The sequence below is a fragment of the Capricornis sumatraensis genome, chromosome 4 (genome assembly GCF_032405125.1).
Source record: "Capricornis sumatraensis isolate serow.1 chromosome 4, serow.2, whole genome shotgun sequence".
Taxonomy (NCBI): domain Eukaryota; kingdom Metazoa; phylum Chordata; class Mammalia; order Artiodactyla; family Bovidae; genus Capricornis; species Capricornis sumatraensis.
In genome coordinates this window covers 77,059,093-77,086,258 of record NC_091072.1, presented here as the reverse complement: position 1 = coordinate 77,086,258, position 27,166 = coordinate 77,059,093, and the positions used below count along the sequence as shown (strand labels likewise).

The window sequence follows — 27,166 nt, the reverse complement described above, 5'->3', positions numbered from 1 at the left end:
TCCCTCTCTTGCCCAGGCCTTACACACTCCGGCAGGCCATGGCAGGGGTGGAGGGGGCCCCACGTGCAAAAGAGAGCCCCCATCCTCAGGGCTTCCCTGGTAGCTCAGTGGTAAAGAATCTTCAGGAGACCTGGGTTTGATCCTTGGGTTGGGAAAATCCTCTGGAGAAGAGAATGGCAACCCATTCCAGTATTCTTGCCTGGAAAATCCTATGGACAGAGGAGCCTGGCAGGCTAGTTTATGGGATCGCTAGAGTCAGACATGACTTAGTGACTAAACTGCCACGATCCTCAGGGCAGGCTCCTGAGGGGCTAGGAACACAGGCAAACAGCCATCAGCACCCCTGGACCTGGATGTCTGGAGAGAGACAGAGATCACGGTGGAGACCCTGGCCTGCTCCATGGCCTGGGGCATCATGGATATGAGTCCATGAATAGTAACAAGCTATGAATGCTGGCACTCACAGGATGCCACATTAATATTCATGACAGTTAAATACCAGATCCCCATCCCAGCTAAGCCCCGGAATCCCACTCATTTCGCCTGTTATTTTTGGAAGGTGGCGGGTAGATTCTCCAGGTGACACAATTCCCTTTTGCGGCCAGGGCTGCCCTTCAGGCTTGCTCGGCTGGGATGTCTCCAGACCACAGACCCAGCTAGGGTGCATGCACAGCTCTCAGGGAACTCAAATGCCAGATGCATGGTACTGGGTACTGATTTGGGCCAACCAGCTGTCTTGGAAAATTTCTAGCCAACTGGGGATTTGATGAGATGAAAATTTACTGTAGTGGAAGGTAGAGATCACTGACTGAAAAAACGGCATACACTGTGTGGTCTTGTTTCGGTAAAATGCACAACACATGAAGGCATGTCAGGAGATGGAAAGGTGCTCAGAGGGACCGTGGCAGTGATCTCCCATTGCTGGGATTGGATGTTTCTTACTCTTTCACCTTTGCTCTTCTGTGTTGTCTGGCTATCTACGAGGCGCGTGAACTGCCTCTGTAACAGTGAAACAGAATTGATATGTATATATACACCCCATGCACAATTAAGATGGCACTGCCAATGGGCATGTAAGCTCTGGATCCTGTGAGAACTAGGACACAGGGCTCTCACTGATTCCTCGTATTCTTGGACCCCGTATCCTCTGGGGTTCTGCATTATCTACAGCCCAGGATCCTCGACCTCTCCCTGAAGCACGCAGAAGGCCGAGCACGGGCCTGGGCACCAAGTCAGGACTGACTTAATGGATGCCTGCAGCCTGAATAATGATCATTTCCTTAAAGAAATGCCTCCCGCCTCTTCCAGGGCCGCTGTGCTGGGAATAGAGACTGCTGACATCACTGACCTTCTCATCCCTCCCCTGCCTCATGCTCCTTTTAAAAGTTGCCAGGGAGGGGCTAAAATAAAGGTCATTCTGGCAGATGCTGGCAAGGTACTTACTGCACAGCAGGGCCATCAGGGCCAGTCCCATCCCAGACCCTCCCTGTGCCAGCTGGCAGCGAGGCCCCAGGGTCCCTTGCATCCTGCCTCACTGGGAGAGCCGGGGGTGAGGGAGTGAAAGAGAGAAGGGGTCCACCCTGTGACTTCTGGCTACAGACTCCTGCTGTTCCAGGCCCTTATGGGTGGAGGAATCTGTGAATTTGGCCTGATTTTTCTGTGAACTGGGGCTGAGCCCAGTTTCTGTTCTTCATGTCTTTAACATTCCCTATCCCTGACCTTCAAAAATATGAACAATAACATCAATGATGGTGATGATGTTCTCTGTGCACTGACCTCATACCGGGCACAGTGCTAGTCTTACTTACTTGAATCTTGAGAGCAACTCAAGGAACTTGAAGCAATTATTACTTTCATATTACAGAGATGAGGAAACCGAGGCACAGAGAGAGCTACACTTGGTTTTTTGCAGGAGGAAAATAGGGACGCTACCATATTCCTCCCTGTGCCCTCACTGGAGGGCCCTTCTGCAAGCTCTGCGATGGGCCCAGGAGAGTGAAGGTGATCACTCACATCTGCAGGGTGCATTTGAATCTGCAGAGGGTTGACAGGCACATATGAGTAAATCCCCGCTTGAAAGATTAGGAAATCAGGTGTCAGAGTCCTTGGCAGCCTTGCACAAGGTTCCTCAGCCTATTCAACTGGGATTCAAACCCAGGTCTCTGGTCTGAGAATGGTTTCTTCCCCACTACTACACTATCTCCATGGCCGGACTCTCCAGAGGACTCTGGAAGGGAGAGGCCGTCCTTCCAGTGCCCTGGAGCCGAAGTCAGGGCCCAGCCCCTCGCCCGGTGGGGTGGGGGTAGGGGGCTGTGCCAGCGCGCCTCCTCAGCTTCACCGTGACTCACTCCTGGGACCCAGGGGAAACACAGCCCTGAGCTGCGGGCAAACACGGCCTGCCGCCTGCCCCGCCTCCAGCTCCCCGCCTCCACATTTGCTAACCGAAACCCGGCTGTTGCTATTTTTAACCCTCCAGCTCCCCCTTGCCTGGGGCTCCCCCCTTCACCCCCCGCCCCCCCCTGCCCCAACCGGGTGCCACCGGCCTGTCATTCTGAGAGCAGTTCCACAACCTGAACGCCCCTGGGCGCAGCGGATGCCCGTGCAGGTTTGTGGGGCAAGCAAAACAACACGGTTACAGCCCTGTCGCCCCAGTCGCCGAATTCCCCCACCCCGACTCTTTCCGAACCTGTGACTCCCAGCCTGCCCTGCTTCTCCCTGTCATCCTGGCAGCGGGGGAGGGAGAAATGGGACTTCAAGGGCTGGGGGGGGCAGGTGGGGGGAGACTCCAGGAGCCAGAGCTGGCCTCATGGGGGTGGGAGGGAGCTAAGCTGGACTCCTGAAGGGGGACAGGGTCCCCCTCACTCTCTCCAGGGTGCCAGGCTCTCCCTGAAGGCCCAAGGTCTCTGCCCACCAGGATTTCCAATCCCTGCAGGCAACATGGGGAAAAAAGGAAGTGGCTGGTGACGAGTGGGGATGGTGAGTTTAGCCCAGGGCCCTCCTCATGAGCCGTCCTCTCCCCCTGCTGGGCGGAAGGCCGGGGAGACACAGGAGTCCAGGGAGTGAGTGCACCAGAAGCCTAAAGGAGGCCCAGGGTGGAAGGACTCCAGGCGGGTGGTTGGAGGCCTCTTCTTTTACATGAAGGCTCCTCTGATACACAGCCCTCTGGGGAGAGGGCTGGATCATCCTGCAGCCCACAGCTCTGGGGCCCCCAGGAAAACCTACCAGAAGAGGCTGGAGGCGAGAGGGTCTGCAGGCTGCTGGCTGACGTGAAAGGTAACCTTCTGAGAAGGGACCGAAGGAGCAGGCCTGCAGGGGGGCCAGAGGGGCCCGGCCTTCTAGCTGTCTTCTGCCGCCCCCACTCAATGCCTCCCAACCCTGCCCCGTGCACAGAATCTCTCCCGGTTTGAGGAGCAGATTCCAAGGGCCCAGGAGAGGTTCTGCAGTGCCCAGCCCAAGGTCTCCTCCTCTCTCTCTCCTGCCCCAGGCCCTACTCGACCAGCCTCAGCCCCCACTTTGCTCTGTCCTCACTGGCCTCGGCCCCAGTCCTTTTTTCTGGTGTGTCCTCTCTTCCAGGGCCCAAGTCTTCTCTACATAGGATCCCCCTCTCTCCTCGGTGACTCCTGAACCAGGTAAATAGATCCCAGTGGCCACAGAGGCAGCCAGGCTAGACCAAGAAGGGAGGGACTTGGCACAGGAGTCACAGGGTGGCGAGAGGGGGAGGAAGGGAATGAGGAGGGAGGAAGGTGAAGCAGGGGTGGCGCCTTGCTGCCGCCTCCCTGGCACCCAACACATCCGTGGTCCCGGACTCAGCCCCTGGGAGGGAAAGAGGCTGCTCCCCCGAGCGCTGAAGCAGCCTGAGGTCAGCCCTGTCCAGCTCCCCCCTACTCTTCTCCCCTTTCATCAGCCTCTGTGGATTGCCTGAGGAGCCGAGACCCCGATGTCTTCCGTGCCAGGCCAAAGGCTGGCCCTCGGGCTCTAATCCTCAGCCTAGGTCCCTCACCTGAATCCAGGTGGTTGCCAAGCATGGCTCAGATGCTCCGAGGGCTCACTTCCAGGCTGGGCAGGTGAGAGCAGGCATCCATTTCACTTCTCGGGCAGACCTCCCCTGGCCTCCCTGTCTAAGGAAGTCCCCCCTTGTTATTCTCTGTTGCTGCGCCCGGTTCATTTCCTTCTTAGGGTTCATCACAATGGTTAACTAAATGTATCTACTCATTTCTTGACTTGCTTACTTGTCTTACCGTCTCCGCCACTAGAGTGGAAGTTCCCTGAGGTCAGACGCCCTGCCTATGAGATCACTGTGTATCTGTGCCCAGGACTTGGCATACAGCAAGGCTCAGTAAGCACCCAGTGAGTAAATAAATAGCTGAATGCTTGGCACAGCAAAGGGGGCCTTCTGGTTGCCAACGTCACTTTTAGGATTGATGAGCCACAAGTCCAGGATTTCCCCAGGGAGAAGGAAGCAGTATGTAAAAGGAAAAGCAAGGTCAGGAAGCCTGACCCCGGGGAAAAGGTCAAGGCCAGCGAGCATCCACTCCAGTTCCGTCTGGCCCACGGTGTCACGTTGAGTGTGGACATGTACACAATCGCACACCCGGAGGACGCATGGGTGAGTCCTGGACTGGTGTTGAAAGGCTGGGATTTTGTCCTGGTTCTTGTCTTACTATCCTTGTGTCCTTGGACAAAGCACATACTTTCTGCGGGTCTCAGTTTCCTCAAAGGAAAAACTGAAGAGGTTGGCCCAGACCAGCAGTCCTCAAACACGGCTTGGCACCAGATCACCTGAAGCACGTGTCAAAATCCAGACTCCCAGGACCCACCCCTGCAGATTCTGAGTCTGGAATGGGGCCTGAGGATCTTTATTTTGAATACATTCCCAGGTATTGAAATGTACCTGGAATTGGAAATGTCCTAGGAAGCCAAAACAGGAAGGGAGGTGTCAGATTTAAGGACTCCTCCTAATACTCAGACCACTAAGGAAAGGGTTGTCTGGGGGCACTTTCCTGCAGTTCCAAGTGTCCTGAACTCTAAAGCAAGTGGTCTGGGAACCAGCATTTGAAGAGAGATGAGCATGCTTTCCAGCAAATACCTGGACTTCAAAAAAAAAAAAAAAGCCATTCCTGCACAGGCATACATCCCCTCCAAACACGTCCATCCACCCCATGCAGAACCGTGAGTGCAAAGGTGCACAACTCTAGAGACTACACACATCCATACTACATGTGTGCATGTTCCCCAGACACCCAACACAGAGCCATCACATGGACTGCAAATTGCCATGGAATCACCACCTCTACATACAAGCCTAGGGGCACATGTGCAGAGCCCCCACCACTCACTCAGTGTGCATACACACCCATCACGTGTTGATCCACACGAAACAGACACTATGCTGAATTTATTCGGCTTCTGGGAAGTGGTGCAGGACCAAAGAAGCTATGCTCTGCTGATGAAAACATCTCTCCCGCCTCTGCCACTCCTCCCCACCCCCAACCCTTTGCCCCAGGCAGCATGGTGTCCAGTTCCCTTTCACAGGGGGAGAGCTGGAGGACAGTGGAGAGATGGGATGAGGAGAGGCACAGAGCCCCCTACCCCAAAAGTCCAGCAAAAATGTCTCTTCTGCTTCCCCAACCAGGAGGTGCAAAAGGGCCTCCACCCAGCCCAGCCACCCACCACCCACCACCCACCCCCAATGCTCAGTTACTTGCCTAGATTCCCAAGCCCCGGTCCCCAGGAGCCAAAATGGTAAGGGAGGTGGCCAGATTTAAGGACTCCTCCTAATACTCAGACCACTAAGGAAAGGGCTGTCTGGGGGCACTTTCCTGCAGTTCCAAGGCCTGGGTCCCCCTGGGAAGGTTGCCACAGAAACAGGGGGAAATATCACAGGGAAACACAATACCCGGCAGGGTCACCTGCTGACCAGGCTTCCTGCTGTGTTGCCCACCGCAGCCCCGCCTCCCCATCTCATTGCCCTCTTGGCCTCCTTCTCTGGCCTTACCGGGGCCTCCTCACCGAAGCTCTCCTTCCTGCCTCCCCTGCCTTATGCAGAAAGCTCTGCTCTTTTTGGTTCCAAACAACATCAGGGATGGCCCAGAGCTGAGTCCCCCACTCCTAATCCTACCAGCGGCCCCCACCACAGGAAATCAAAGCTTCCTGCCCCAGAGGAAGTGCCCCATCTAGTGAACAAATCCAACACAGAAACGACAGTCCCAGAGCCTTGGAAAGACAGATGCCAGTTCCCAGGCCTCACCCCGGCCCTGCTTCCAGCAGTACCCCTCACCCCACCACAGGCCCCAGTCTCAAGTCTGCCTAAGGACAGGTCAGGCCAAGGCATGACGAGGGTGTGGGCGGGACCTGAGCCTGGCCGGGGAGGAGAAGGCCAGGAGTATGGGCACTGGCAGAGTTAGAAGGTCTGGTCCTGGCCTCACTTGGCCTGCCATTCCCTGGCTGGGTGACCCTGGGACTTACCTTAGCTTATCTTCTCTCAGACCCCTGACAACTTCAAAATTACCAGCTCTTAAAATGAAAGGCCAGGAGAAGGAAGGCAAAGAGGTGGTGGAGGTTACACAGGCTTCTGCCTTGGGCAAGGACGCCTGCAGCCCAAGGAGGGTACCCATTCCTCACACCCGTCACACGTGAGATTCTCATATCCAAGGGCTTTCTATCCAGATTGAGGAGAGGATGGTGGAAAAGAAAGTTCCAACTCTCATTCCCAGAAAAGAATGAAAGCTGGGGTCCACTATTACTGAAGGAAATGGGGGCCATAACAGGCCCCATCCTGGACACCAGTCCATCTCCTATTGTCAGCCTCTCCTCCTCTGTAGTCACTTTATTGATGGGGAAACTGAACTTCAGTGTCAAAGTGGAGTGACCAGTTTAGATTCTTGGAACGGTCAGTGCAAGACCTGAATGCAATCTTCCCAGCCACAGGATAACAGCTTAAGACTCGGTGGCCAGAGCCACCCACCCCTGGGCTCAGGCTAAAGAACACAGAGACCTCAGGACAACACTGTCCCGGGGCCATTCCAGGCGTAATATCAAGAAGCAGCTCTGAGCCTGGCCTTGGTGGGGTCCAGAAACATCAAGGGACTAAAGGCCAAGGAAGAGTCCCAGCGGGTCCCGGACCTCGTTCCAGTTCAGGTTCACTGGGAGCAGCACAGCGAGACTGCTTTGTGCCTTCGTTTCCCCAGCAGTGACTCCATGGTAGAGGAACATTACTTCTTAGTTCAGTGGGTAGAGGGGACAGAGAGAAGAAAGCAGGGAGGCTGGGATGCTGAGCAATGAGCTCTGCAAGAGGTCTTGCAGAGGCTGGAGAAGGAGCTTCCAAGAGGGTTGGTATGAGGAGAGGAGTGTGTGGCTTCCAAAGCCACTTGGAGGACCTGACCTATGGGGTACTACAGGGGAGAAATGAGCCACTGTTAGGGAGCAGGGAAACCAAGTCACAGTCTCCTTTCTTTCAACCCAGTGGCTGGGCAGGGGTCTTGAGGAAAGTCCTCATCGACCCAGATGCACGTCCAGGGAATAGGATGATGAATCCAGATGCTGAGTCCCCAGCAGGGCCACTGAAACTGGCAGGCAGAGCTGGGCCTCAAGCAGATGCTGAATGAGGGTGTGGGGAGGGATGGGCAGCAGCAGGACAGGCAGTGTCCAGACGCAGGGGGAGGCCTCTGGGGTATGCAAGACCGCCAGCAGGGACAGGGAATGGCCTGGACTGGGTGGGAGGAGCCCCAGTGGCTGGCCAGGTCAGATCTGAAACAGTAGCTTGGGGCAGCAGGAGAGAAGGAAATAGGGGTGGAGGTGCTGGCTGGCCTACAAGTCCCACCGGTCCCTCTCCTAGTTCACAGGCCCAGAATCAGAGCCCAGCCCAGATGCCGGATTTGCCGCCTGCTCTCACTCCCCAGGACCAGCGGACCCCAGGTTTGGGGGGCACACATCCTGTCCCCCACTGCTCAGGACACAGCCTGCGGTCCCCATCTTCCCGCGCCCCGACAGCACCTCCACAGCTCACTTGAGCACAGGTGTCTCTTCACCCAGATGGGTGAGCAGGGTGGGGGGGGGGCGGCGGCGGGCGGGGGGCGTTGCTCAGAGAAACCTCGCTGTCAGAGACCCTCCCTCCTAGGGATCACTTTCCCCAGCGGAGGGGTCGGAGTAACGTCCATCCGGGGTCCGCGGGCTGGGGGCGCTGATGTTCGGGGCTCAGAGTGTGCCCCAACTCAACGGGTCCTGCCCTTTGCCCAGCGCTTCCAAACCTTCCGCCCGGGAGCACCGCCCCCTCCCGGGGCCGCGGCGGCCGTCCCTCCCTCCAGGGTCCCCCGGTCAGTCCTCCCCGCGAATGGGGGTGATGGGACGCCGGGCCCGAGCACCGGCGGCCCGGGGCCTCCAACTCCCTTCCTCGGGCCTGTCGCTGCCCCGGGGCGGGCGGATGTGGGCGCCCCGCAGGAGGCCCTTCACCCTCCGGCCCCGGAACCAGCCCGGGCCGGGAGCCTGCCAGAGCCCCGCGGAGCCGGGCGACGCGGGCACGATCGCGGGGGCGCACGCCGGGCTGGGCCCGCGGGGCCGCCCGGAGCCCCGCGCGGGAGCCGGAGCCCGAGCCCAAGCCCGGGCGGGCGGCGCTGGGTGCCGCGCGCAGGGCGGGGCGGGCGGGGGGCGGCAGCCCAGTACTCACCAGCGCCGGGGCTGTGCATCCAGGGGCCGGGGCCCTCAGAGCGGGGGGCTCATGGCGGGGCGGGGGGCTGGGGCGCCGGCCTTACATCCCCCCCGGTCGCCGGAGGCTGCGGAGCGACTGTGAGACGGCGAGAGGAAGGGAGGGGGCCGGGAGGGGGAGGGCCCTGGCAGCCCGGCCGGCCGGGTAGGATGACAATGGAAGGAAATGCTTTATCTGAGTCTGAGAGCGGGCCAAGGGGGAGGGGAGGGAGGGGGCAGGCGCTCGCGGCCCGGGGACACACCACCCGGCAGACACGGCGCGGCGCCCGGGCTGGCGGACGGGCGGGCGGACACCCCGCGCGGCCGGAGCGCGGGGAGGCAGCGCCGAACCCGGAACGCGGGGGACGCGGCCCCGACCCGCGCGCGGCCGCCCCGCTGCAGCCCAAGTCCCGGCCGCCGCGCGGCGCAGCGACCCGCGCACAATTCCCGGAAACCCAGATACCTGAGCGCACGCACCCTCGCGGGCGACCGGGGCCGCGAGCACACATCCATGTTGGCCCGGGGCAGAGTCGTCTACACAGACACGCCGCAGAGAGGGACCCCCGCGCTCAAAGGCACAAGCACGCAAGGCCCAGCAGCCAGCAGTTACGCGGGGAGGGGCGGGAGGCGCGGGACGCGCGTGGAGTCACCGGTCCCGGCAAGGAATCCCAAACGGACACCCCCGACCCCGCCCCAAGCACAACGTGCCTGAGGAAGGTTCCAGGATCTGATTTGAATCACTGCCCAGCCCTCCCCCTCTCCCATGCCCCCCCCCCTACACACACCCCATGCCTGCTGAGGGGAATAGAAGGGTCCAGCCTGTTCCTATTAAAAGAAAAAGGGGGTGGGGTGGTGCGGATTTTGAAAGTTTTCTTTTTTTAAAGAAATTTCTCAAGGGATTTCCTTCCCTCCTGTCCTCTTCCTCTCTTCCTCCCATTCCTCTCCCCCCACCACCCTCCCCCCCTACTTTACCCCTCCCGGTCCCTATGAGTCAAACTTCAGCAATGTGCCCAGTGTCTCCCAGTGCATTACAGCGGATCATAGAAATGTTCCAGTCTGTGAGTCGGAATGTAGCCGCCTCCAGCCCTCCCTCGGCTAATAAACTCAGCTCCTGGCTGGCTTTGCACAGCAGCCCTCCCTGCCCGGCTCCCTGTTAGCAAGACCAGAAGGTCAGGGTCAGAGGTCAGGGGCTGAGGACCTCCCTATTGTGCTTCCCGGCCTGGTCTGTCAGCCCCGTGCCTCTGGCAATCTGCTGGGTCAGAGACACAGAGGCTCCGGCGAAGTGGAGAAGTCTACAGGAAGCGCTCGTCTCTCTCGCTGATGGTGGGGGGCTCACCCCCTGGAAGGCAGAGGGCAGCTTCCCTCTGACCCCATCCTGCTTCCCTCGATCCTGGGAAGCCTGGAGTGCCACGATGCTACAGAAAAAGAAGAAACTGAGGCTGAGCCAGAGACGTGTCAGATTAGAAGCAAGAGCCCCAGTGGCCTAGGAGAGCTTGGCCATGCTGAGGTCCAACATCTGACCATAGCTACCCTGTTCCTGCAAACCTGGCTCCAGTCTCACCTGTTGCTCCACCTTCCTACCTCAGGCCGTTTTGTGGTCCCAGCACTCACAAAGCAGGCAGATCTAACCCCTTTGCCCTTGTTCACTTATCCTCACAGACCCCTTTCCCAGCATGAAGGCCTCCTACAGCATGACACCACACATGCCTCTCTCCCCGCCCCTTCCGCTGTTCTGCTCAGGGCCTGGAGGTACTTAGTGCTCAGTACTTAGATGTTAGTACTAAGTACTTAGATGTTAGTACTAAGTACTTAGATGTCAGTTGCTGTTGTTACTATTATTAATATTATTTCAGCCAAACCGGGCTACTGGCTGTCCCCCTCATGTCCTCATGCTATCCCATCCCCCTACTTTGGCTCATGCCATTCCCTCCAAAAATGAATGTCCTCCCTCCCCCTTCTATCCTGTTAAAATCTGTCTAATCCTGTCTATCCCACCTTCTCCAGGAGGCTTTCCCTGATTCCCATAACCAGAGGGATTCTTTCTTCTCCTTGAAGGACTCCACTCCAGCATCTTGTCAGTCTTCCTCTGTACTTACTTTGACCTTCACCCACTTGTATACTTGTCTCAGCTCTCACCTCCTTCACTAGAATGTTCCAGAGTGGACGTCCCCTGAGCCCAGCTACTGCCTTAGTCAGGGGTGCATTCCTTGTAGTGTCTTGCTGAGCATCTTCCACAGAATTCAGGCTCAGTCTGGGTCATTTTTGGAATTGAAACAGATTCATGGACTTCAAGGACCATCCCCCAGCGGAACAACCTCAATTATACCTTTTTTCTAGTGACTCTTAAAGACACATGTTCTTCCGCCTCAGGTGTGTTTTTCCCAGCCCTCGCTTCCAAACCAAATCCCTCTCTGTGCCCACGGCCTCCATACCCACAGCCTCCAGAAAATCACTTGGCTGCTTCAGACGCTCAGCCTCTCCTCTGCTGTGTGTCTCCTTTAGCCTCACAATGCCCCCTCCTGACACCCCCCAGGACTCCTGTAGCTATTTCTGGACTGAAATCAGGCATTTGTTTGCTCATTTCTACCATGTGCATCATTCATGTATTTGTTTGTGAGTTTTCTTTTTCTTTTTGACCTAATCACTGAGTTCTAAGAGATTTGCACACAAAGGTTATCTCCTCTCAACCCCTACCTGTGCCCTCGGTACTCCACACATGGCTTTCTACATACACCAGAATTCCCTACCTGAAGTCAAGGCAGAGAGAAAGACAGCAGGTGAGTCCTACATCCAGAAGCTGGACTGTGCCCCTTCTTATCTTGCCCCTTTACTTACCACCACCCCACTCGCATCTCATGGTCCAATCTTAATCCAGTTTCTAAGTCACACCTCCCTTGCTGGGGTATGTTAGGGAGTCTCCAGAAAAGAGACCTGAGGCAGAAAAGTGCAGGCTACCTTTTTCTCCTCTACCCTGGTTACCATGTGGAGAGGTTTGTTTTGTTTTGTTTTTGCACAGACCGCTCAGTTAAGCGCCCTGCAGAAGAGATGAGTCTTATAGAACCTGCCTTGGCTCCCTGGTATCTTCCTTGAGGCTCTGGCCATACAAAGCCTGAGGGCACTGCCTTCTGCTCTCTTTGGGGCTCTGGGGCTACCTGACATTCTCTCTTTCCCTTTCTTCCATCCTTCTCTTGCTTAGCTACCTTTTACTGTTTACTGTGTAGCAGCCCTATGCCATCCCCCTGGCAAATATTAGATCATTTATTCATAACGGTAATCCTTGTTATGCTTGTGATTAACGTACGGATGACGGCTCATAAAGGCTGAGAAACCTGACCACAGTTACACAGCTGGAAATTGAGGAGGGTATTCATCTATTCAACAGGTGTTATTGGGTGCCCACCTTGTGCCAGGGTTTAAAGCTCCATCCAGAGTCATCTGGTCTAAACCTCAGGCCTCTGAGACCACTCCTGACTCAGCTTTCTAGATGTGGTAGCTGAAGCCACAATCCCTCCCCTAATCCACACTTCCCGCACACTCTCCACAAGGCCAATCAGAAAGTGTTCATCCCTGGCCTGGGTAGATCTCAGAGGGACAGCCACGTCCTTGGGTGTGTTGGGCCTTGGATTCCAGTTTCTGAACCTGGAATCAGATGCCAATGCATGGACTAGAAATATAAATAGGGGAGATAGATCCCCATATCCAAATAAAGTGTTTCATGGAGCCAGATATAACAAGTGGAAGGAAGGAGAGGGAGGTTAATTAGGATTTATCGAGAGGCTCCTTTGTATCACACGCTCTTCAAAGCCCTTTCACTTATACCTCAGTATTATCCCCACTGTTTTAGTTAGCTAAGTAAGACAAAGTGTTTTGTCCAAGGCTGGAGTTTCCCACATGGCTCAGTGGTAAAGAATCTGCCTACAATGTGGGAGATCTGGGTTTGATCCCTGGGTTGGGAAGATCCCTGGAGAAAGGAAAGGCCACCCACTTCAGTATTCTGACCTAGAGAATTCCATGGACTGAATAGGCCATGGGGTGACAAAGAGTCAGATACAACTTAGTGACTGGGCACGCACGCAGGCATAGAACCAGTAAGTGAATCACAAATGAGCCTGATTCAGAGCCTGCGCAGTTTCTTCTAACAGAATCAAAACAATGCAGAAGCTGTGACCAGGTCTCCTTCTCCAGTGCAACCTGGTTACTAGAGGTCTCCGCTGATCAAGGAATGACATTCTAGATGCCACGTTTCCTTCCTCACCAACCCCAGTCATGTCCTGTCATCCCCGGTTTCCACCTTTGTCTGCTGCATTGCTCTGGAGGGATCAGAGGAGCTATGTAAATATTCTGGCTAGGATGGAGGGGTGCGACTTCGGGGTGCAGCTAGGCAGACTCCCACTCAGGATTTTAGGATTTGAGAGAAGAAGCCATACATTCTCCTGGATCAGAGTTAAATTAAGAAGAGGCTGGCTCATGGCCACCAGTTCAGATAGCCCCAGCTGGGAGGCGAGATGACTGTGGGGACAGAGGCAGGTGGAGAAAACTAAGCAAGTTCCTTCCTCGTCCCCCTACCTCACTCACCCTCTACCTCGCTCATCCCCCTACCTCCCTCCATTGTCAACAAAGGTGATGTGGTTTCCCCTGTGGTCTGTTGCCCTAGACACCTGCAGTTCTGGGCATATATGTGTATGTGTGTTTGAGCCACCCATGCCCTAGGGGGACATGGGGAGAAAGCAGTGGACAGGATGGGGAGGGGCAGGAAGCCAAAGACAAGGCCCCCTCAACCCCAAGGTGAGGAAGGCGCAGTGGCTGAGGACGGCAGAGGCCACCCCCTTGGCTACTCCAGGTCCCAGCCGGAAGCCCAGGAGAGCATCGTGGCTATCAAGACTCCGGCTCCACTGGGAGCCGTGGAACTTGAGTTCTCGGCCCGGTTCTGCCATTGACTTCCTGGGTCACACCTTTCTAAGTCTCAGTTTCCTGCTTTGTAAAATAGCAAGGCCTTGGTTATCTACCTCACAGGCCTGGTCTGAGATTGTACAAATAATATATGCAGAAGGCTGTACGACTGTGAGATTTAGAAATATTACAGTTGGCCCCTCCACACACGCATGCACACACACACACACACCATAGTGCAGATAAAGGACAAAAATAAAAGCAAAAGCGCAGTTTCTGCCCTCATTTTGCTCACACTGTGTTGAGGAAATAAAATAAACACATAAAATATTTGAAAGCCTCTTGTGCAGCCAACTATTTTAAAAATCTCACCACTGTGTGATCTTGGCTAAATCAAGACCTCTCTGGGCCTCAGGCTGGTTTCTCATCTATTAAATGTGAGGGCGGGTCTAAATCATCTCTACTTACTTTTCTGAGTCTGAGGCAGTTTTCTGATTCTGTTATTTCAAATGTACATGGCAAAGAGGAAAGACCTGAGCAGATCACAGCCTAAATGAAATCAGTGAGCTTTAAGCTGGGTTTTGAAGGAGCCCAGAAATGCGAATCGGTGTGGGGGAAGGGGGTGACATTCCAGGTAGAGAGAATGGCATGTGCAAGGGCGAGGCAAGGAAGCGGAGGGTGGCAAACAGATTAGTGAGGCTCAGGAATGAGGTTGGTGAGGACTGAGGGAGCCTGGGGAGGAAGTGGGGACCGGAGGAGGAGAAGGGTCAGTCCCCAGGGGTAAGGCTGCTGAGACTGAAAGTGGGGCAGGAATATGGATGGGAAGATACTCTCCCAGCTTCTGAGGCTAGTGCCAAAGCCCATCCAGCCAAACTCCACCCAGGAGGGAGAGAAAGAAAGTCCCCTGGCCAAGAGGCCCCACCTACAGGGACGGCCCATTCCTCCCTTCCTTTCTCTCCCAATTCTGCTCCAGCTGGGAGGTAAGCGAGCACCCCCCTCCTAGCCCCCCCACCAAGCCAGAGCCCTGTTAGTGACACAAACAGATAGAAGAGGGCTCTGCCATGTCCCTCTCTAACAATAATGCCAGCCGTGAAATAATAATAGAAAGAGTAACGATGACCAAAATACTGAAATACCAGTCACTGTGTCTTGTAACAGAAACTAACAGAATGTCGGAGGTCAATTGTGCTTCAAAACAAACACACAAATAAATTCCTCAAGAAAGAGATGAGGTTTGTGGTCACCAGAGGCTTAGAGGCAGGGGAATTGGAGAAGGGTAGTCAAACAGCAACCCACTCCAGTATTCTTGCTAGAGAAATTCCCTGGACAGAGGAGACTGGCGGGTTGCAGTCCTAGGGGTCACAAAGAGTTGGGCACAATGGAGTCAAAAGGCACAAACTTCCAGTAATAAGATAAATAAGTACCAGGGATATAATGATAATGTACAACGTGATAAAATTAGTACCGCTTTATATCTAGGAAATTGTTAAGAGAGTAAATCCTGAGTTCTCATCACAGGGAAAAATCTTTCTTCCTGTCTTTGGTTTTGTGTCCATATGAGTTGATGCATGTTCACTAAGCTTTTTTTTTTTTTTTCACTAAGCTTATTGTAATACACGTTTCATGATGTCTACGAGTCAAACCATTATGCAGTATACCTTATACAGTGCTATAATGTCAATTATATCTCAACAAGACTGAGAAAAATAGTAATTGATGAAATAAACTACCCATCACTTGCCCTCTGATAAAACCCCACAGCACCAAAACCTCTTGTTATGGCTGTTCCATTTACTAGAATCTTTGCTCCTAAGAGCCGCAAGCGGTGTGTAAAACTATCCAATCTGTAGGATCTCCCAAACCTGACATTATACCAAAATCATGCAGAAGAACCTGTGAATAGCAGATTCCTGGGCCCTCTCACAGTCTCTACCTTTTGGGGTGCTGGGGGTGCGGGGTACCTAATAATCTGCAGCTCCCCAGGTAATTCTAAGGTGTGTTTAGGTTTGGGATACTCTGATTTATTCAAACCACTCCTTTCTAGTTGAGGAAACCGAGGACCCAGTCTCCTTGCCGGAGGTGTCATGGTTAATCAGTGGTGGGGAGCAGGCAGAGAAGTCAGGCGTCCCAGCTTCTAGGTCAGCGCTCCTTCCCCAGCCTGCACCGCCCAGCCCCGGAGATGCCTGTGCCAGCAGAGATTATGGTCAGGGAGGCAGCCACTGGGCCATACCCTAATCATGAGCGAGAAGAAATTCGTCTGAGTTGCAAAATGCCTCTCTGCAGCCAGCTCACAATTACTCGCTCCAGTGGCCCCTGCAGGGATGCTACAGTCCACCCACTGGTGGGCTTGGGAGCTCGGCCTTGTTACATGGCCCAGCAGGGCCCTCTCTACCCCAGTGACTCTATCGACTGGAGGGCAGGATCCTACCTTGTTACCTATCTTAATGGTCCCTCTTGAGAGCACTTACCTCTGACCCTGGAATCTCCAGCAAAGACCTTGAGGAGTCCTGGCCTAAGAACACTTCTCTCTCTTCCCCAGGCGTGTCTTTAGGGTGGGTTTGAACTAGGCTCCTGTGTGCACTAGAAGAGCTTCAGCATAAGGTGTGGGTGAAAGGGGGTGAGGGTAACTATATAGCGGGGTGAGTGGGAGTGTCCTTGCTACGACCTTGAAGTATCCACCCACGTGTGACCACCACTACTACTCCTTTTCAATAAGTATAATTGCTTACTTTTTGAGCATCTCCTCTGGCTCAGGTTCTTGGGCACAGAGGCAAAGGGAGCCACAGTCCTTATCCCTGGTGAATTCATCATCTCCAGGAGCAGGATACAGCCAAAGAAAAGAACCTGAAATGGAGAAACCTGCCAGATGCGGGACTACAACACCCGTGCTGCAGAGGATGCTGGGTTCCCGAGTCACGGGAGTTCCACACTGGAGGGGCACTGATGGACCATCAGGTCCTTGTGGGTGAGGGCAGTGGCTCTGCTCTGTGCTGCCCACTCTGTGCCTGGAATGGTGATTCTAGATGCCCCCGTCCTGCTCTCACCTCCCTCATTCTAGCTTGGCCTGAGTGGCAGGGGCAGGAGGGCACAGGAGGCATCGAGACAGCTGCTCTCCCCCTGGGCAGACCCTGAGGCTGGGCTCCAGGCTTCTCTGCGTGCAGCTTTCAATGAACCATTTAAATAAAACCCACAGGGGACCGGCTGAGGGAGCCTGTGTTGTCCCGTCATTAAAACTGAGACTCTGGAGTCAGGCTGCTTGGGTGGAATATCTTGGTTTTCTCATCTGCAAACTGGGGCATGAAGTGCCTGCCATATTCGGGTTGTGAAGACTGACGGGACCAGGACATGAAGCGCTCAGTGCGGAGCCTGCGGTCCACTGACTGTTAGGGATAAAGCCCGAGCTGACGTTAGTAATAGGAGACAGCATCCTGTCCCTTCCATCCTTCTCAGTTGAACTTTTCCCCTAAACAGTCAGTCTCAAAATCAGCACTGACCTAATTTATGCAAAGACATCCAAATGGGTCTTTCCTTAGCTGTCCATTCTCAGATCCGGAATGTGGAAGTGGAGAACATGTGGGGGACCTTCCCCCCACACCCCCCACCCCTTCTCAGGTGTTGTTGACTCAGAGCTGAGGAGGGGACAGACCCTGAACCAGGCTGCAGGGAATGCCCGCACCACCTGAAGAGAGGCCCTCGCCTGCCCTCCCCCCTTGTCCTGGCACTGCACATCTGCAGTGGGCTGAGCATCTGGCTGCATCCCTGGGGCAATGGCCACAGCTGCTGACATTTGAGGGAGGCGAGATCCAGCCCCTCAATCGGGGCCTGGGGGCTATAAATAACCAGCTGAGAGGGCCAGGGGGACAAGGTTGACCTTTGTGGGGGGGTGGGGGGACGGGAGCGGCTGGCGACTGACTTCCCCCACCTCCTTGGGTCCAGAGCCAGAGTTTTAGCAAAACAGGAAGAGGCAGCAGCAGCTGCTGGGAAAGCAGGAGTGACTCCCCTCCCCCCACTCGCCTGGGGCCTGCGGATCCCAGCCAGGACCTGGGAGAGGTGGAATCCTCTCGGCTGGGTGGGGTGGGAGCTGCTGGTGCCCTCCTACCGCAAGGCTGGGGCCTGGGCAATGGGAGGATGAGCCAGAGCAGGGCAGCGCAGTGAGTTGTGCCTACCTCCCATCCCCCTAACCCCAGCCACCTCCTGTTCCCTTTCTGTTCTTCTGTCACTGGGACAAGAGGAAGGATAGGCATTAGAAATGGAACATAAACCATGTCTGTGGCCCAGCTGGTGTATCTAGAGGCCCACCTTCCTCTCTCATCCCCTCCCAGCCCACACGTGGGCTGAGCCAAAGCCCGAGTGGGTGGGAGGATGCTTCTGGCTCCTGCAGAAGGGTCTGGCCCCAGTGGAATGATGGAGAACTTCCTCAAGAACTCTTGAGGTGGGGAGAGATCCAAAACCCTGGAGGACCATTCTCTTACAGTAACTTGTCCACAGGAACAAGCTCTGCAGAATAGCGCCAGCTCAGAGGCTTCGTGAAGTCCAGGAGGAAAGTCGTTATCCAGGAAATGCTGCTTCGCTCTGCCTTGCCTGGCGGAGACGCGCCACTGCCTGGTTGGTGACATCTGGTTGGACTTCAGCTGGCCTGCATCTCCAGTGGGTCTCTGTCTGCATCTGTCATGACCCCTCAGTGGAGCCACTCAGCCTAGAGCCTGCTGTTTTGCCTGCTGGGAGGGGCTAGACCAGCAAGGCCCAACAGTAACAGAATGGGAACCATATTTGTAACTTGGTCTTAAAAAAAGTAAAAATACATTGGTGACATCTATTTTAATCGTATATTTATTCAACCTAATATATGTAAAAACAGCATTCCAGCATGCAATCAAAGCACAAAATTGTTAAAGAGACCATTTTACATGCTTTTTTTCAAACTAAATCCTTGAAACCCCGTGTGTATTTTACTTGCAGTACATTGTAGCCGTGTTTTAGGTGCTCAGTAGCACTGGTGCCTAGTGGCTACGGTATCGAGCTGCACAGGTTTAGAGGAGATGGCAGCTTAACCTCTTCTTCAGCCCTTCTAGTCCCTTGCTGGGGAAGAAGCTCAAGAAGTGAAAGGGAAGGCCAGTGAGGTCAACGTCCAGGGTTGATGTGCTGTAGAAGGACGGCATCCCACCTTGGCTTTCAAGCACCCATCACTAGACCTGGGTCCAGTCCTGCTCGACAGGGAAGCAGAGAGACTGAGTCGCAGTGGGCCATCTCCCTAGACAATAGTCGCCTTCTCCTCTCCCCAGTCCTGGCCCTAAGCTGAAGACAGGATCTCATTGGTAGAATCTCGTTTCCTCTTCAGGTGTGCCAGCCTCTGTGCTCCTCTTTCTCCTTCCAAACATCACCCGAAGGCCTTCAAGCAGCAGAGGTAGGGGATGTGGAGTGAGAATCAAATTTGGAGTGAAAAGCAGAGTCAAGCTATGGACACATGGGCTGAGGTGCTGGTGGGGCAGTCCAGGGGAAGTTGAGTGAATAGTTGGTCTCCAGAACTCAGAAGAGAAGGGAAGGACCAGTAAAGGCCTGGGATCACTGGTGAGAGAGGAGGGGGAACGGTCAGAGATTTAAAAGAACAAGAGGAAGTGCCGTGTCAGAGTCCAAAATGGGGAGAAGGTCACAAACGAGAGAGGTCCCCTCGGGTGCCATGGACGATGCTTTAAAAACACTGAAACAGGGGTGGATTAAAACTCAAAGCACAGAAGGGATTTTTCAAGGAAAGGTGAAACATAGCCAGTAAGCAAATGCGGGGGAACATTCAACCTGCTTGTTGTCTAAGTGATGCCAGTTGAAACAAGTTGAAGGCAGGCACCATTTTCAAGCATTAGTGAGAATGTGGTGAAATGTACATGTTGTTGTTGTTGCTGTAACTGCTTTTTGAAATCAGTTTGGCAATATATACTAAGAGCTAGAAGATGTTTTTACCGTTTGGCTCAATAACCCCACCCAAAATACCCTAAAACCAAAATTCGAGGTGGGGCAAGTGGAATATGTGCATAGCAATGTTCATCACCACATTCTTTACCATATGGAAAATGAGAAACAATCTGAACACCTACAGTTGGAAAATTGCAAAGCAAATTATATTTCCACTTAATAGAAAATTATGAAGCTGCTAAAAAGATGTTTTGAATGTGACATAGCATGGCAACAGAATACAGATTTCCCGACGCCCAGTGATGGTGACTGTGTTTAAAGAAACCTGATGTAAGCACAGAGAAAAAGACTGAGAGGAAATATGAGTGACAGGGAATGATTGTGTGGCATGGTATGAAGGCACACATTTTTCTAGTCTTTTTCTTTTTGGTTGTGTCACGTGGTATGTGGGATCTTAGTTCCCCAGCCAGGCTCAAACCTGTGTCCCCTGCATTAAGAGCAAGAAATCTTAGCCACTGGACCTCCAAGGAAGTCCCTCTTGTTGTTTAAGAACTGTCAGTGTTGCGAAACGTTGGGGAGATTGGGGTTGAGGGTTGACCACCAGCTTCCACTGGGCTACAGGGAGGGCCCTGAGGACTGGAGGGAGGTCCTCAATTCATTCCTCCAGCAGATATATTAACTGGACCATCCATCTGCAGACCATCACTGTGGGCACTGTCCACTGAAGGCTCCCAGAGCTCAGCTGACTCTCAAGTCCATGCTGGGGGTAAGACTTTGTGCTGGGGCTGGAAAAGTGTTAGTTGCTCAGTCGTGTATGACTCTTTGTGACCCCATGGACTGTAGCCCACCAGACTCTTCTGTCTGTGGGATTCACCAGGCAAGAATACTGGGGTGAGTTGTCATTTCTTTCTCCAGGGGAATCTTCCTGACCCAGGGATCAAACCGGGGTCTCCTGCATGGCAGGCAGATTTTTTACCATCTGAGCCACCAGGGAAGCCCCTGAGCCCCTGGAGGGATGGCCCAAAGAGGATAGACACTGGGGAAGGGAACAGTGTGGGGGGTAGCAGTGGCCCAGGGAGGTCACGGGAGGGCTGGGGGATCACCAAGGAGCTTAGGGTGTGTGAGGGCTGCTCTGCCCCGGGGGAGGGGTTGGCAGGCTGTGGTCGGCCACCTGCTGTTTCATATAGCGCTGAAGGTGACAAGAGGTGTGAGTGGGCCCTCACCTCCACCGCCCCCCCACAGGAACTCTACCTGGGCCCCCACCTACAAGCACCATCCGGCCCGGGCAGCCTCCTGCTCCTCCCCCCTCAGCTCTCTTCCGACAATGCACATTGGGGCCTTGAAATAACATATCTTTATTTATGCCATCATTTCCACATAATTTGCCTATGATTCATCTGTTGTCAAGAGGCATTAAAACCTCCAGCCTCAGCCCCCAGGCACCCACCAGTCCCCATCCCACTCTCTCCTGGGACCCACCCTGCCCCTTGCCACCATCTCTTGTCTAGCTCTCACCCAACCCCAGCAGCCCCTCTTCACAGCGCCTCTTCCTCCACAAGCGCCCCCACCCCAAGCTCCTCCCCACTGGGCTTTTTGGGGAGTGGGAGGCAGGGGCTGGGGCTCTCCATCAGCTCCCCGAGCCCAGACCCTGCCTGGCCTGAGGCAGGCCCTGCGGAGACTCCAGGTGAACTAACACGAGCAAGAAAAGGGAAGAAGCTTCTCCTGGCCCAGAAGCAGGGAGCTATGGAACCCCTTCAGGGACTTCCACACTCTGCTTCCTCAGGCTGGATTTTCCTGGCACCTCAAGGCTGGTCCCTGAGTCCCTCCTTCCCCTTTATTCTGCTCTGACAGGGCACAGGGGTGTAGAGTTTCCAGAGTGCGTGCGTGTGTGTGTGTGTGTGTGTGTGTGTGCACGTGTTGGGGGTAGGAATAGGAAGGGTAGTCTCACACCCTCATTGATTACCTAGTAAGGCTTTAAGGCTTTGGGGACCCCTCCCCAGCCCTCCCTGGGGAAATGTGAGTGAGGCGGGAGCCGCAAGGTGGGGGAGGCGGGGGAGGAAGAGGATGGGGCGAGGAGGGGGCTCTAGGAGGCGGCGGGGGTGAGGGGCGCTGTGGTTGTGTTATCTGATGTGAGGAGCCAGGTGTGCTCTGGGGGTGGGGGGAAGAGCAGCCTGAGAGAGAGAGGCAGAAACTGCACACTCGGCCTGGAGAAGCAGAGAGGCCGAGCAAGAAAGGCAGAGCAAGCCCGGGAGACCCATCAAGGTCTCTCCTCGGCAGAGACCAGTTTCCCTCTCGAGCTCTGGAGGCAACCCGGGGGTGGGGGCAGTGTCCTCCTGGCGGCCCCCAGCCTGGCTCCCCCAGCTCCCAGAGAAGCAGGCAGCCTCTCTCCACTGCAGGACAGAGCTGGGGTGCCCAGGGCAGTGTGGTGTGGGCGAGGTCCAGCCTCGTCCCGAATCAGGGCAGTTGGAAACGGTTGAGGGTCTGTAATCTCGGTTGGGGGTTGACGGGTGGAGGAGGCTTTGCAGACGGAGATAATGGGGAGGAGCCGAGCCCTGGCCTGGAACAGGGAGCCGGGGGGCGGCCTTCCCCCGCCTCGGTGGCTTGGGCCGGCCTGTGAGCACCGCTGGGGCACCGGCGGGGTCCTCCACAAGTGGACCCACCAGGTGTGAGTCCCGCCTGCGCCAGCCCCAGCTTAGGTGTGTGTACGACGGGGGAGGACGACTGGAGAGAGGAGTGGATCCCCCGGGAGGAGATGAGAGCTCTAAGAACGAAGTCTAATGGTCACCATGCACTCACTGCGTGCGCACCAGGCACAAGGCTCAACGTCTCCCAAGGGAGGATCACCAGCGTCTTCGCTCTGTGGGAGAGACAGACCCTGTCCATCTGCCAGCAGTCCTGGCAGCAGCTACTTCAATCTGGCTGCTCCCCTAGTTGGAGGCCCTGCCGGAGCGGCAAGCTCCCCCCTGTTAGCTTCACAAAGACCCTGCGTTGCCCTTCATGCAGGGGAAACCAAGGTCGCCGCCCCCAGGTCGCACAGCTGGTGAGAGGTGTAACAGGCTTCAGGGCCACCTGCTGCCTAGCCCCTCTGCACCACTGTGGCTGCGTTCCTGGAGGCCAGGAGTGGAGTGGGGTGGAGGGGCAGGGCCCCCCTTGTGGCCCTCTGCCTCTGCGCCCTCAGCCCAGTCCTTGCTGGCCTGCAGTGGGGACAGCCGTGGGGAGCACCCAAGAGAACCAACACCCACCGAGCCGTCCACTGCCAAGGCGGCTGACATCCTGCCCGCCGGCAGCACTCCCTCTGCTCCCGCCCATCCACTCCTCCACCACCTCAAGGCCTTCCTGTGAACGAGGCGAAGGCAGGAGCCCCTTGGGGCGGGGTCCCTATCAGAGAGGAAGTGAAGCTGGCTTCTTTCCCATCCCCTTTATCACTTCTCCCCATCCCTACTTTATCACCCAGGGCTGTTCCACCATCCCCCCCTCCCGCCCCCCCGTTGCTCCCCTGGGGCTCCAGGAGGGGAGAGGGGAAGAAATTTAAATCAGTGGAACTGGGGGTGGGGCTGGAGGGAAACAGAAGGGACAGCGGGAAGGAGTTTCCCTGGCTCTCAACCCAGCTGCTCATTGGTCCTCTGCTCTGGGCTGGGCTGGCCTTGGTTGCGGGGCCTTTTCTGGTGGGCTGCTTGCCCTACCTGGCCCTGCAGGGAGGCAGAGGGAGAAAAAGGAGCCAGGGACAGACACAGCTGGGGCCTCTGCTCGCCCCTCGCCTTGTCCTTGCCCCATGCTGGCTGCCACAGGTGTTCACAGAATTTCTCATGAGATGGAGCTGGGTCTGGGTGGCAGGGACCTTTCCAAATGCCCTGGAGGATTCTGAGTGCAAGTGAAGAGGACTGTGGGAGGCCCCACGGAGCTAAATAAGTGCTGCCAGGCTGCGCTGCCTGCGGCTTCTCCACTTTTCACCATGGCATCTCTCGGCGGGCGCCTCAGGAGAGTCCTGCCCGCTGCCCACTGTCTTCCCCTCTCAGTAACCAGGATCCAAAAGACTATGCCTTTCTTCCCCCAAGTCTAGCTCAGACAGTATTTGCAGAACAATCCAGCTTGGAATCTGATACTTGATCCACCCCTTCCTGCACCCCCTGTATCAGATATCCTTGGATCCCCGAGCCTTGGCTCAGATCTGGTCTAATTCTGTAAGAATCTGTTCAGACTTGGGGTGAGATGGTTGGGTCTTGGAGAGGGAGGGGCTATAGAAGCATTGCCAAGTTCCCCAAATTCTCGTGAATGCCTGGGATTTTGCAAGGCATCCACTTACCTCCTCAAGACTCAGTCTCATTACCCACCACTTCCCTTGTTCCCAGGGAAGTCTTGAACAACCAAACCAAGGGGCTCTGGTCAGGTCACTAGTGTCAGCCTGCAAAAAGGCATTGTCTTAGCTCTGTCTTAACCAACTCTGTACTTGATTTGCAGACCTAAATTTTGGAAGATGCAAGGCCAGCATGGATAGTCAGAATGTCAGATGACAAAGTGAGGATTCCAAAGATTTGAACAGACTAAAATGTGGGCAAAATCAAATCAGACAGATATGAATAGGGATAAATGCCATGATAAATTCTGCCTGTTGGTCCCCAAACCCAATCATTCACATACAAAATGAGGGAGATATGGCAGCTGCTGTAGAGAGAGGCAGTTAACATATGGGTTCTGAAGCTAAAGGGACTTAACTTCTCAGTTTCCAAAGTTCAAGGGAAGGTGTTGAAATTTGCATAAGTCTGTTTGCATCTCATCTTCCATCAGGGACCCACACAGAATTTATTTTTTTTTAAACTTGACTTCTATTGTGAAGATCAGATCTTTGAGACACTGACAGAAGTGGGTGGCACATTGCCTCATTTTTACTCATTCATTCATGTATTTTTATTCAACTACATCATGGAATCCCTCCTCTATTCCAGTCTGGTAGGGAGCCCCAAAGGCCAACCAGAAATGTAAAACACACTACAACGTACACTTCATTCTATGAGAGTGGGTGCACCATTCTATCCAAAGGGTCAAGGGAAGGTACAGTGTGGTGAAGTTCAGGGAAGAATTTGTGCAAGACATGAAGCCTGAGCTGGAAGTTGAAGCAGCAGGAAGAGTCTGACAGGTTGAGAAGACTAGGAGATGGAGAACATGGTGGGGCAAAATCAGGCCAAAGAAACCAAGCTTAGAAGGATGTGCAGAGTAGAGCTCAGAGTGTAGGCTGGGACTCCTGTGGATTCCTGAGCCCCTTTTAGGAGCTCTGCAAGGTTGAAACTACTTTCATAATAATACCAATATGTTAAGTGCCCTTTAAACTCTCATTCTCTCACTTGTGTACACAGAAGTCTCCCAAAGTTTTCATGATGTGCGTTACTCTAGCTGAGGGGCTGCAGAACCAGTTGTGAGAATCTAGCTGCCTCTATGAAGCCAGACATCAAAGAGATTTGCAACACTGTCAAACAATCCCTTCTTGTCACTAAACTTGTTTGTTGCTTTTAGTAAAAGTTGTGTTATCTTATAATAAATTCATTACTATTTTTTAATTTAATGAGTATTTAATATTTTTCTCAATTTAAATTTCTAGTAAAAATGGTATAGATGATCTTATTTGCAAGGCAGAAATACAGACACAGATGTGGAAAACAAACGTATGAACACCAAGGGGGAAATAGGGAGGGGGACAATTGGGATGAATTGGGAGACTGGGACTGACATATATACACTAGTGATACTATGCATAAAACAGATGAGTAATGAGAACATACTGTGTAGCTCAGAGAACCCTACTCAGTGCTCCGTGGTGATCTTCATAAAAAACAAAACAAAACAGAGATATGGGTATATGTAACCCACTCCAGTGTTCTTGCCTGGAGAATCCCAGGGACGGGGGAGCCTGGTGGGCTGCCGTCTATGGGGTCACACAGAGTCGGACACGACTGAAGCATATGCCATAGCTGATTCACTTTGCCGTACAGTAGAAACCAACACAACTGTGAAGCAACTATACTCCAATAGAAATTAATTTAAAATGTTGAGAAATAAGTTTCTAACTTGGCAAATATTGATGGCTATAACCCACATAGACGAAAGCTTTTTGTGGGTGGGGGGTAGGCATTTTTGGGGCTTCCCAGATGGCTCAGTGGGTGAAGAATCCGCCTGCAATACTGGAGATGGGGGTTCAGTCCCTGGCTTGGGAAGATCCCCTGGAGGAGGGCATGGCACCCCACTCCAGTATTCTTGCCTGGAGAATCCCATGGACAGAGGAGCCTGGCGGGCTACAGTCCATAGAGTCGCAGAATGAGACATGACTAAAGCGACTGAGCACGCACGCAGGCGTTCTTTACTGTTAATGGCCCAAAGACCGAAACATTTGAAAAGAGCTGATGTGGAAGCAGCCTGCGGAGCCACGGTCACAGCTGCAAGTGGGTGAATGTGACCATAGCTAGTCTCACAGTCTGGACAGTGACGTGTGCTCCTCGATCACTGTGGGCTGTGCACCCCACCAAGGGAGCGTGGGTCCAGTGAACACCAAGGTGAGAGAGGAGAAAGTGACACAACAGATACGCGGAGCAAGCCTGGTGCTTGCGGCTCATCGCGATTCCCCTCTGCGAGCCACTTAGGTCCAGAGAATCCTGACTTTAGTTACGGGGTGGGTAATATGTGTACAGTCAGATCACTGGGGAAGCGAAGCTGGTAAAGAAAGACCATAATTGAAGGAAGCTGGGAACAGCATTAACTAGAGTTCCCGTTTGTTGAATTTCTGTGCCTGCCTTCCCATCTCTTTCCCACAATTTTCTCTCCAGCGGAGCGGTTTCAATTCAGGCCTGTTTGGCTTATTAAATTGCACACCTGCCCCCTGGTGGCCGAATGGAGCAATGACGCCTTCTACCCTCGCCGATAGATTTTCATGAAACAGGAACTTATGGCTTCCAGAGGCTGAGATCAGCGTGGCGGGGTCAGCCAGATCCCTCAGGAGCTACTCCAGAGAGCCTAGCAGGGATCAGTCGTTAGAGGGCTGGAGCGGTGTCAACGTCCAGTGAAAACTTGTTTGACCAACCCTTCACTCTGCAAGTTAATAATGATGCTGGCAGCATTTATGATAAGGGGTTTTCACAGATTGTACCACAACAACGAACTAGAAGTGGGTACTATTATTGTTGCATTGTATAGATGAAGATTCTGAGACTCAAATACATTAATTCACTTGCCCAAGGTCACACAGATAGCCATTGGCAGAGCCAAGACAAGGATCCGTCAGTTTATGCCATTAAGTGTTTGGCTTCTGCTTGTGCTCCTGGTGATGGCCTGTTTGCAGGTCTGTCTTCTTCCAGTGGACGGTGCCTTTCTTGGGGTGCGGCAGCTGTCCTGTTCATCGCTGTATCCCCAACACTGAGGCCAGTGCTGGGTTTGTGCTAAGAGACACTGCAAGGACTGCACAACCAAGCTGGACCTCAGGGGGAACCGGAGGCCAGCAGGGAAGGTGCTCAGAGGCTCCAGACAAAAGAGGTCAGGCACCTTCACAGAGATAAAAGGCGAGAGCAGGTTAGGGGGAGAGGAGTGGGGGAGAGTGGCCAGGCAAATAGCCCAAACCTGTCCCTGTAGGGCAGTAGCACCACCTAGTGGTGGAATTCAACGTGACTTCGGGGGGGAAAAACACTAGACAGTCCAAAGCTCAGAAGAA

General features: G+C 54.3%; 1 protein-coding gene across 3 annotated transcripts in view; it reads right to left on the bottom strand.

The window, feature by feature from the left end:
- Window positions 1-8,703, bottom strand: part of HDAC7 (histone deacetylase 7) — a 36,857-nt gene extending 28,154 nt beyond the window's left edge. For all 3 annotated transcript variants that reach the window (XR_011144833.1, XM_068972042.1, XM_068972043.1), the window contains exon 1: window positions 8,663-8,703. Coding sequence is in view for 2 of the 3 variants with exons in the window: in XM_068972042.1 (XP_068828143.1) it covers window positions 8,663-8,681 (19 nt within the window). In the remaining variant the exon portion in view is untranslated. The remainder of the gene's footprint in view (window positions 1-8,662) is intronic.
- Window positions 8,704-27,166: the final 18,463 nt, after the last annotated feature.